Source organism: Phycomyces blakesleeanus, assembly GCF_001638985.1.
Source record: "Phycomyces blakesleeanus NRRL 1555(-) unplaced genomic scaffold PHYBLscaffold_3, whole genome shotgun sequence".
Lineage (NCBI taxonomy): Eukaryota > Fungi > Mucoromycota > Mucoromycetes > Mucorales > Phycomycetaceae > Phycomyces > Phycomyces blakesleeanus.
Window position 1 is genome coordinate 191,560 of NW_017265136.1, and position 11,858 is coordinate 203,417.

An 11,858-nucleotide genomic window follows, 5' to 3' on the forward strand; every position below is an offset into this window, starting at 1 on the left:
TGAGCTTATCGTGTATGACCATTTAGCCAAGAAAAGGAAAAGAGAACTTCTAATTGTTTCTGTCTGTACAAAGTCCATTGTGTAGGTTTCTCATCCTTGTGCCCATCGTGTACTACACGAAATGTTATTGTGGGTATTATCTTCTTGATCATTCCATAACCAGACAAACAACAAAACACACACACACACACACACACATAGTTTTTTTAAACATATTCTTATATTATATATTTATATCTTATGTTGGTGTTTAAAAGAACAATCTAGATCTGGAATGACAGGATATCACAGACCAAAAAGAAAACTATATTTTTATATATATATAGACACAAATGCATGTAATCTACCCAATCTCCAATTCATTTTCATAAATGTTCCACTACGGGAAAAAAAGAGGTGCTTCCGGGGGTTCACTGGGGGTCCGCTCAGGAGGTCGTCCAGTTGGGTGTTTTTCGCCTACCCACTTTTTCACCTCCTGCCTGTTATGGATTAGTTTATAATTCCGCTCTTTAACAAATAACCGCCAGAGAAATTTCTTGTGTAGGAATATAGATGTACCTTACATGCCCATATATAGATACAATTATCTGCGATAAATTCTGATCGAAATAAATCACGGATTTAAAAATGCGTTTTCAAAAAAAAATGGTTCAAAAAAAATTGTGTTTCAAATAAATTGGTTTTTATTTTTTGTTTCAAAGTAGAAAAAAATGCTAAGCTATAGCTACACCATATAATTTATGAGCAGAAATATATAATAAATTAAATCTAGTTATTCTAAGCTAAAGATAGGGTCATGGAGTCTATATCCCTTATAATTCTTGAAGACAAAAGCACCTAAGAGCACCCGTAATAGTGGAGTACAAGAGCAATCTAGTAAAATATAAATATGAATGAGTATTTCCAGTTTAAAAATATAAGTCAAATGAAAGCTTACCTTTGAGTTTGACGAGATGAATTTCATAAAAGTTAGAATCTCTACAAGTAAAAATGAATAAAAGATGGTTAGTATTCAATTACTTTGTAAACTAGGTGTGCAGGTATTACCTCAACTCATTTTGACCAGATGATGAAAAGGCTAATTGTCAGCTAATGAGACCCAAGATGAATAACTGCATTACAAAGTACAATATTGCTTTTTTATTATATATACCTCAAAAACAAGAATATATAGACACGTTTCCTAAAAAGATAATATACTATATGTAAACACACGTAATGAACAAACTTTTGCTGGTAAAGTAGAGTAAGAAACAACGCGAAGGATGTAATCCCACACTTATTCAAAATCGATTTAAAAAATTCTCATTGGTCTTTTGGCTTTTAATACCAATGGTGAAACTCGCAGAAATGTCTTTAAAAAAAATGCTAAGTCATTCTCTCTCGGTTTGCCTTATTTTTATAAGTTAAAGAGGTATGTTCTAATAGCAAATAATTGAAATTACAGCTGTAACTTATTAAAAAAAATATGTGTATATATTTATATCTTCATTGGGTTGAGTCGTGCCTTAGAAGGCTGTCTTTGCTAGACATTCTTTACTAATATTATGTAAGAAATAAAAAAAATCGTATATTTTTTCTTATTTGAAATTTTGACAAAGTCGTTTTATATGCTGAAAATCGTTGCCTTTACCAAATTTTAACAGAATTATTTTTTCATTACACAATACAGCCTCCGCATTTCCTTATTCAATGTTTTGTCTTACTTGAACAGCTTTTTGTTGTGATCAAAAAAGTTTGAAGTAGGACCAAACCTTCTTTCCTCCTTTATTTGGAAGAAAAAATATTCAACTCACGAAATTATAGAAAGAAAAATTCTCTAGGCCAATAATATTGTTTGGGTACCATACCCTACCATATTTGGCTTCCAATTTTTGTGGTGGTGGAATTTTCTGTTTCATTTTGATTTTTTGGTGATTTTTTAATTATTATAGGCCAAAAATGAAGTCACAATTACAAAAAACACCCCTTTTTCCCGTAGTGTTCTCTTTTATATCTTGACCCGAAAAACAGGCTTTACCACCTAGGCCAGGATTGAATACCAAGCTTGAATAATAATAACAAGCCCTTACTCCAATATATATATATATATATTAAGCAACCAACCAATGGATCAAAAAAGAAAGAGAGAGAGAGAGAGAGAGAGAGAGAAAGGAAGACTTGTTAGAGACACTAGGTTGCTGATTTATTTGACTACAGAATTGTCAGGTACAATAAAGCACTTTTGTTTGATATAAGCCCCTGGAAACCTTGCATAACTCCCTCTTCATATCCCTCCATTTTCCCTTTTTTATTCTTATTTTGTTTATTACACTGCAATTACTATTCTTGTGTACAATTTCAACTGTAAAAAATGTATACTGTTCATCCCTCGGCTTAAGTGGTTGTGTCGCGTACTCGTTTTATGATTTAGGCCGATGCGTCTCAACCACAGCCATGACGATGGTCGTACAACGTGCAACTATGAGCTACAGATCATGTTTACCACGTGACTGAATTCAGCTTGGTGGGCACGAAAATGCCAAAATGCAGGTTAAACCTAAAGTGAAAATAAATAAATAAATAAATAAAAAATAAATAAAAATAAACATATATAAAAAGGACTTGGTATATTACATGTTGAGTTTTGAATGGGTTACCTTGTCTACCATTCTTTCCTTTGTAGAGTAACAACGGCAACGACAACAAAAAGCGAAGAATCAGAAAGTTCGACTGCCTGATTGAATTCATTTTGTCTCATTTTACCTCATTCAATTACACATTACTGCACATTACTACGCCACAGCAAATCTCATCATTGTTACATTATGAATAACGGACCACCTCCACCTCTTGGACTTCCTAGAGCCAGTCGAACGGACACAAGATATCGACTTGGTAAATAAATAAATAGAAGTCTATACAGATATATAATTATATTTCTATACATTGAATTGATGAATTGATTATCATAATTACTATCATTCTTACTATTCGTTACACTAGTTGTAGTCCAGAATCCTATTCGAGCACGAAGCTGTGGATTCGGTGAAAAGGACAGACGTCTGATCGATCCACCCCCTATCCTTCAACTATTTGTTGAACAAGACAATGGAGAAATTGTCCGAGTCAGGTAATGGAATATAAAAAATAAATAGAGATTGCTAAAAATAATACATAAAATCCTCTAAGAAAATAAGAAAACACGATAGCAGTATTAAGATTGGGATTATTGACACCAATAATTTAGTCCATCAGATTCAATGTTCTTCCTTGTTCAATGCGATCTTTATTGTGAGAACAAGCTTGAGAATCGTAGTGTTGTGTATGCACCTTGGTCGGTGCCTCTTTCTGGTACAACACACCCATCTACTCCTACACAGGGAAAAGACAGAGAAATTCAAATACAAACCCAAACCCAAACTCCCGGCTCGATGTCGGGCGTTATTTCACTGCGCAAACCCCAATTCCTACGAAATCTAACTGGATCTATAAATTCCAACGCCTACCATCTCATGAATCCTAACAATGAAATGGGTGTTTACTTTATCTTTCATGACCTGTCTGTTCGAACAGACGGTAGATTTACACTCAAATTTATGCTTATGAACCTAGCAGCAGGGTAACAGAAATATATAGACCAGATCTTTGTGAGGTATATATTGTTAACCATGATTATCATATCCTTCTTTCTGGTAGAGAACCATTCACAATGAGTACAAATATCCAGACTGAGATGTATTCTAATCCATTTACGGTGTACTCTGCTAAAAAGGTAATAAATAAATAATATAGAAAGCCCACTAAGATCCTGTTCAGGAATCTAAACGACCATTAGCTCCATGTTGTTAATAACACTAACCTTTTCTTTAAATTACTCCTTTGCCTAAACGAACAGTTCCCCGGAATGACGGGCAAGTTTCGAAAGAAAATAAAAAGACAGATTATTGTTGTGCGAAAAAAAAATTGCGCAAATTTTTCTTTCTTGTTTACGGTGGATGATATATTAACCCTCTTCTTCTTTTTTGTATTCGAATTTTACAAATATTCATTTATTCCAATATCTGTACTTCATTGAAACTGCTCACTCTTTTAGATTCGACAGAGCTCTCGAGATGCTTTGCAAGACAGGGAATCAAGATATCAATTCGAAAAGAAAACTCTTATAAGAGAACGTCTGATAAATACTACACTGCGCCAAAGACGAAAAAACGTACAGAAAATCAAAAGATGATCGATACAGACAATATTGGAGATTCTGGTAACACCTGCTCCTCTCCTCAACTGCCACCCATTCGTAGATCTGTGTTTGGTTCTTCAAATGAATCTATTTCTACAAATTTCATTCCCTCCATACCTTCCATAGTGTCTATCCCTTCTATCCAATACACACGTATTCCTATAGCAAATGTGCTTTCGCCGATCGTTGACGACGATTAAGAATATCATCAAGAAACCAAAACATCTTGAACCTTGTACATACAGACGCACATATTCCTTACCAACAGCATGCTAATACTCTCTCTCTCTTTCTCTCTCTCTTGATGAATACACATACAAATGGTATTCATTTATTCATTTATTCATTTCTACTTTGCTTTTAGGCAAAATATTACTATTAGAATATCCATGTCTTTTATATATTATCATTATTATTATTATATTATTATTATTATATCATTAAAGCAAAAATAAATAAATACTTGTAAATGTTTAAAATTCTAACTTCTTTATATAAAAACATACAATTTATATCTCACTTTATATGTATGTACTATACACTTTAATATTAAGAATAAGAGTGGTATCTTTCTTTAGAAAAGTAAAGCAGCCATAAAAAAAAGGCTTTGGTTGAGAATAGCATTTTTCCAAATTAGGCGGATTGGTTTAAATATTCACATCAATCGACGCGATTTGAAATGCATATACATATATAGATATACATTTGTATATAATATGCTCATTTTTATCATCCAGTCATCTCCCTTTTACATTGTAGTAATTTCATTGGAGAACACATTATTTGTTCCAACGGGAGCCTGATAATCGGTGCAACACATGAATATTATATTAGAGAGCTGTTTAAAGTTGCCTTGTATCTACGCCCAAAAAAGGCACTTAAGTTGGAACATTTCTTTTAAATTTATTCTCCGATACACCATACGTGTACCATCATGTTGCGTCAACAATATAGCTTGTGAAAATATTATGCATGAGCTTCATTCTCTAACAACTTCTTTATTCTCAAATTGATCATCTAAATTCAAAATAAAATGACCGATCGTTCCGAATATAACATTAGCAATCACGCCCAAGTTCATCAACAAAGGCAACAAAGGCAACAACGACAACAACGAAGACAACAACGACAACGACATCAAGAACAGCAACAGCAGCAAGAGCAACAGCAGAATGAAGAAGAAACCATACCTCAAGAGATTAGAAGAGCCAGGAGAGCTAGATATAGCAAACTAAACCTAAATCTCTTGAGTGACGGTACTTGTATATATCTATTTCGTTTCACTTTGGGTGAAATTGAGAGAATAACAACAGCACTCGGATTGGATCATGTGTACCGTTTTTCAAGTATACAAGTCCGTAAGAACCTTGGCTTTGCAATGTTACTCAATCGGTACAGCTTTCCAAGACGCTTAGGTGACATGTCTATACTTTTTGGAATGAGTGAAAGCAATGTATCTGTAGTTTGCCGAGGATTTGAGAGCATTGTTATGAACCAGATTAAATGGGGACTTCAATTCAATATTAAGCAATTTCGCCCGGAAAACTTGGAAAGGTTTGCAAGTGCAATCTACGACAAAGGCGCAGCACTGCCAAACATTGTTGGTTTCATTGATGGTACTATGCAAGCAATATCAAGACCAAGCCAAGGTAATGAAGTTCAAAAAGCTTTTTACAATGATTGGAAGCACATGCATGCTTTGAAGTACCAGTCTATTGTTACTCCTGATGGGATCACAAGCAGCTTGCTTGGACCATATGTTGGCTCTAGACACGATCAGTACATATATACCATGTCCAAAACAGAAGCAAGAGTGGAAAAATATTAGAATTCTGAAAAAACTGGGCTTTATATAGCTTAATGATTATGCTTGCAAAATATCATCGATATTTCTTATTCAAACAAGAAAAATCAAGATATTCGACTTACTAAAAACAGATGTTTCAGATGGTTTTGCATAAATTAATTCAAAAATGGAAAAAAAGGGGGCTTGCATCAGATGAAAGGATACGCCTCAAATTTAAACAGCTCTCTATTATACATATATTCATTGTATATAAAATAAAGACTTTAATTAAATTATTTAATCCTAATACCAATAGTACATAATTTATAAGTATATACATCTTATTTGTATTCTTCTCCTGCAGACACGTTACATACATTTACTGCTCCTATTAAACTAACCAAAACCCTTGTCACTATCAATTGCTTTTATTCTTTCCATTACATCAGTTTTTTTTTATCTTTTAAAAGAAAGATCGCAACTGTATGGTATGACAAACTAAAACTAGTAGCAGAATATTCTGTCAATGTGAGAATTATTTTCTTCTTTCTTTTAACTGGACTATATAAGATATAAGTGTAGTATGGGTTCCTGGAAACCTTTGTATTAGTAGGATACCATATCGAATCTCATTCTACTGGTATAGATATTACTAAAACTGTCACCACTTTTAACGGAAGGCGATTTGATACTCATTGCGAATTTAGTGTTTATCTTGTGCTGTATATTGATAGCTACAAGCTCAGATACCAAAAAGAATAACTCGAAATACAATTTAGAATTGAATCCATGGAAACAAAGAATCTTCTTTGTATCTTTTTGCCCTGTTTTCTATTCTTCTTTTCTTCCTTCTCTCCTTTCTTTTATTCATTCTTTTATTCTTTTATTCTATTTTTTGTGGGTCAGTTTAAAAGTAACCTGGGGTTGTATGACCTTTATTTCGATTGAAAATAAACAGGAGTTTAGAATTATCTACAAACAAATGACTTTTAATTTATATAAAAAAAACACGTCTTCGCTAAAAAGTGAGCTTTATAGCGCCTTTGAATTTAGTTACCTATATTTGTAAATATTAACAAAACAAGAATAGAATAAAAGAACAAAGAATAAAAAAGAATTTTCAAGAAGTTAAAACGCCTTGTATTTGAAGTATTGAATTCTGTTTGGTATTTATATTATCTTTTCTTTCTTACAGTTTTAAAAAAAAACGTGCTTAAATCCTATTCAAGAATTTCTTGTCCCAAGAAAGCCACTTTTTTTTTGCAGTGGAGAGATGGGTAAATAAAAGAATACTAATAGCCAATAAACACTTTTTCTCTGTTTCTATACCTTATACTTCAAATTCAAATAGCACATCAATGCTGATTTTCGCCATTCGTTATCTTTTGGTCTATTAACTAACCAAGGAACCGAGCAACCGACGCGGTAATATCTATGCATATTTTTACATGTAGTTTATTTTTAAAAATATATATAAAACATTTTCAAATCGCATTTCAAGGTTTGTCTGTTTCTCGTACGATACACAGCCCCCATGTACAAACATTACCCTATGATAATCTTAAAAAAATATAGCTATACTTTTTCCTCCCCTTTCCCCCTTTATCTGTCTTGTTTTCCTACACCATACCTGTATAATTGATATAAAGTTTTACAAGCTTTAAACAATCTTTATTTGTGTATATATCTGGCTTAAAATAATATTATGAAAAATTACGCATTACTAACAAAAATTATCTTGCTTATTCCCTTAAACTAAATACAGTAAAAAACAACAACAACAACAACAGCAAAAATATTTTCAAGGCTTTGCAAAGATTCCAGAACAAAAACCTGAAAAGATAATCATGGACTTTATACTAAAGCTGGGTTGGTTTCATCTTGTGTTCTTGATACAATTGTTTTTGGATAAAGTATTAGTGTGAGGTTGGTTACCGTTACTACTATATTATATATTATTATTATTATAACTCTCATGACATATATGATATATCCCTATATGTATACATATTGTATACATCGGATACTCTTGAGGAACCTTGTATCAAGCATCATACCCAGGCCTGTGTTTACTCTTTTCGGCTCAACACACATATTTCACAAATCTAAGCAAGAGAAAGCAGAAGCGGTAACAAAAAGCATGGAACTTATTCAAAATAAAAAAATGACAGCACTCTTTATTCTCTATAGAATCATTATTTGGTGTTTTACGAGACTAACAACTGTTTCTTATTCGATACTAACATTTGTAGAGTGGTCAGTATAACGCCACAAACCCAGATTTGTATATTAGTTTAAACTTTATAAAAAGAAAAAGAAGACGAGGAAGAAAACTTAGATAGTACCCTACATGTCAACTTTTCTTTTCTTTTTTTAAACCAGATCTATGTTCTCACTGCTATGGTAATAAAGGGGGTGCGTGTTTTTATTTGCTTTATTGATTTCACACAAGATTTAAGATTCCAAAATTGAATCTAAATAGACAAATAGAAAATAAATATTATGCTATATTGTGTATTTGTATTTGTGATAATGGTTTACACCTTGTATATATATATAGGTATATATTATATTGATATGAGTGTGAATTTGTGATTATTATTAAAATTTACAAATCAAAACTAGCAAACCACCCCGAGGGTTTTATTACAAGGAGTATGGTGATATAATTGTAGTACATATATATATATATCTTAGAAGAAGTATTTGTGAACAAAGAGGAGCCTTTAAATATTACTTCTGATGTCGCTGCTAGCACTTAAACACTATTGGCTACCCATAAAAATTTTCCTATAATATTTCTGTTTGAAACGCAGTGGGGACAGACCCACATCTTGTGTACAAGTAAGGAAGTAAAAATCTATTTTTATTTACTTGCTTTAGGCACTTGATTTTGAATAGCCCGTTATCTTTTCTTCAAGTATATATATATGTCTTTGTGTTGTTATAAAATACTATCTACCAAGATGCAATACAGCACAACGCGAACATAAGTTATTACTCGTCAGTAAAAAAAACGTGAGTTACCAGTAGTCGTAGTATTAAGAATAGCCCAATATTTTTACACTATCGGCAAGGTTAAAGCGGCGTGTTTCTTCATCTCTCTTACACGAACTTATTTTTATTACCAAAATAAGTAAATTTAAAATTATAAAGGTGGTGTATAAACTGCTAGAAATTTCTTTCAGGTCGTAGTAATACTAACAGCATTACTGTCCGTATACAAGAAATTGACTTGATAAAAACACAAGGATACTTGTATTAATTTGGATATTTCTTGAAAATATTTTCAAATCTTATTGACGCAAAATAAAAATAGCGCAATAGCTGATTATACAGCATATCTAATAAAAGGGTATTTGTAGATTAGATGTTGTAATGTAAAATTCTACCAAACACAAGTAGATTGAGAGATAAAAAGAAGTATTCAACTATGAAAAGAATAAAAACTATATACTCGTGTTAAGACCCAATTCTATTCTATTTATTTATTTATTTTTAAAAAAAAAACTTTAAATCCGAGTCATAAAAGGGTACTTATAGTTTTTATATATAGATGAAGATAAAGTATATAAAGACACGGCTAATAGTTAACGTGAGAGAAGTTGGTGTCTAATTTGAGTTAACATACATTTTACATATCTTCTTCTGAGCATTAAGCAGGTTCTCCGCTTACAGTATTTCTTATCCGTGTGTACTTTTAGACTTGAAATATTATATTTTATACTTCAGACGATAGTAGTTTAATTATCTTACTTAATAATAGTCAACTTTAAGCCTTTTGAGTTAAACGAATAACTTTCAAGAAGGTAATATATATATTAAGAGTGTTGTTTGTTTAAGAAAGAAAATTATAGCTGTTTATATAGTAATTTGATTCTCTGTTTTAAAGAACTTTTTTTTTGTTAATGGCTGGGTATTACTTAGGGAATTTTCAGTATATAAGTACCTGTCATGTGTTACATTTACGAAAAGTGACCCTGACAGGTTCATTAGCAATGTTATAATCTAGTCATAACTGTGGAGTTTGTAGTTTACCCAATTGTAATATGTATAGCAAACATTTGACTACAGTTTTTAAAGCTGTTGATTGCACCATTTTGGGTAGAATATTGTGTGCCATCTATGACTATATATATTAGCTCATTTTTTTAGTCAATATGTATACTTATTTGGCTTAGGCAAGAAATTAAAAGAACCATAAATCTCCAAAAGCAATTCCCTCTTCTGCACAGAAGCAGCTTTTAATCACGTTACCTTTTATCCGACTATGTTTTTGAGACTATTTTATCTAGTACGCTATTTTTTCAATTATCCTTACCATTGAATTATCTATGGTTATTTTTTATTTTAGTACTGCATATATAAGATATGTCCCCACTGTTCCATTCCTCCATGATTCAATTGACACGCTAGTTTTTCCGTTTTAACCACATTTCAATGTAATGTATCTTTGTAATTGATTTATGTATAGTAATAGACATGAAAAGTTTGATGAAGACAGTTATAGGCTCCAAAAACTTATTATTTTGCTTCTACAACCGTTTAGCTTAATATCTCTACTTGTCAGTCTATAATAGTTTACAAAAGGCAATAAACTTATCACACAGACACTTGGTTTCCAAACTTTTAGTATTTGGCAAATTGGGTAATATTCTCAATAATACAATACAGTATATATATATATATATAGCTATATTATGACTGTTTTTATTATGCTTTTGCTTAATGAATATCCCTTAAGCACAAATAACTTTCAAGATGTTGAATAATCGATTACATCTGTAAATACATAGTATATGTATGTTAATGCGAGATACATATTGTAGCCAATCAACAATTTTGCTTAATTTTTAAAAAGCAAGCTAAACACGAATTTCTGGTTTGGTAAGGACATATCTGGATTTTTTATTTTGATTAATTAAACTTGGTGGACATGAATTATATGTAAAATTAAGAGAATTGTATATTTAGTCTAACACACCAGTGAAGAGGCCGAGAAACCCACCAGAAAACATTGTACAGCTATATAGGCCGGAGTACTTGCTTTCATATCTATATTTTACTTAAATTTGTTACCACTACGTGAGAAAAACAGATGTAAAAATGGATTTATAGAGGTTTCCCAGATGGTATTAGGATACAGTGGTCCCTTGATAATTTCAAGGCCAAGGCAGGGACTAATTGCCTTGAAGTTAACTTGCGGATTATATATCTTCCGATGAAAGTAGAGGGAGTGTCACAGCATATTTTGTTAGAAGTACTCTTATATACAATAAAAAAGAAGTTGTCAGCTAAGTATCAGCGTAACTTGATTGATTAATATTCTTTCTCGTTGAGGATTCAGGGCCAAAAATTATTGTGAAAGTGAAATTAAAAAGAGTCGTGAAAATTTAGCCCTGTTTTTAGAAGGGAAACTGCCAGACCCTCGAAATTATCGAGAGACCACTGTACAATTTATGCCAAATCTCTTTTTTATCACCATTAAATATAATGAGTGGTTATATATTTTCAATCTCAAAAATTTCAAGTTGAACTCATATAGCAAATATTTTTTTCTTATTGAAAGAAATCGCTTTAATTATTTTATAGCTATTACATACTATTGGTCGCGCTAACTTGCATTCTGACTTAATTGGCGACCACCCTTAGTAACATAGCTTAATCACAGATATTATTTGGTGAAAATCGATTATAATTTAGTTCGCTAATTATTAGGGCCCGACACTTTCCTCTCGGGCACGACGTTTCTCTGGAGTACTACGTTTATTTAATCTCCAACTCTTACCATTTACTAGTCTCATAAAAAGTGACTTGTGGTCCAGCACCCCGTAATTTTATCTTGTCCCTAAC

General features: G+C 32.0%; 3 protein-coding genes across 3 annotated transcripts; 2 read left to right on the plus strand and 1 right to left on the minus strand.

Moving 5' to 3' along the window:
• The first annotated feature begins 2,613 nt into the window (after window positions 1-2,613).
• On the plus strand, window positions 2,614-4,701 carry PHYBLDRAFT_80174 (hypothetical protein). Its single transcript, XM_018443564.1, has 6 exons — window positions 2,614-2,877; window positions 2,986-3,112; window positions 3,230-3,601; window positions 3,679-3,754; window positions 3,878-3,893; window positions 4,076-4,701. The coding sequence occupies exons 1-6, from the start codon at window positions 2,808-2,810 to the stop codon at window positions 4,417-4,419; spliced, it is 1,005 nt and encodes a 334-aa protein (XP_018296249.1). The 5' UTR covers window positions 2,614-2,807; the 3' UTR covers window positions 4,420-4,701.
• An 896-nt stretch (window positions 4,702-5,597) lies between these two features.
• Window positions 5,598-6,180, plus strand: PHYBLDRAFT_163329 (hypothetical protein; the record flags this gene model as incomplete). Its single annotated transcript, XM_018434775.1, has 2 exons — window positions 5,598-6,032; window positions 6,076-6,180. The coding sequence occupies 2 exons, from the start codon at window positions 5,598-5,600 to the stop codon at window positions 6,178-6,180; spliced, it is 540 nt and encodes a 179-aa protein (XP_018296250.1).
• Window positions 6,181-6,611: 431 nt separating this feature from the next.
• PHYBLDRAFT_163330 (hypothetical protein) lies at window positions 6,612-8,099 on the minus strand (the record flags this gene model as incomplete). Its single annotated transcript, XM_018434776.1, has 5 exons — window positions 6,612-6,767; window positions 7,335-7,437; window position 7,555; window positions 7,636-7,674; window positions 8,024-8,099. The coding sequence occupies 5 exons, from the start codon at window positions 8,097-8,099 to the stop codon at window positions 6,612-6,614; spliced, it is 375 nt and encodes a 124-aa protein (XP_018296251.1).
• Window positions 8,100-11,858: the final 3,759 nt, after the last annotated feature.

Coding starts and splice junctions, on each gene's coding strand:
- PHYBLDRAFT_80174 (XM_018443564.1), top strand. CDS start 2,808: ATGAATAACGGACCACCTCCACCTCTTGGACTTCCTAGAGCCAGTCGA. Junction 3,113..3,229: donor GGAGAAATTGTCCGAGTCAG/GTAATGGAATAT, acceptor CCAATAATTTAG/TCCATCAGATTCAATGTTCT. Junction 3,602..3,678: donor CTTATGAACCTAGCAGCAGG/GTAACAGAAATA, acceptor TCTTTCTGGTAG/AGAACCATTCACAATGAGTA.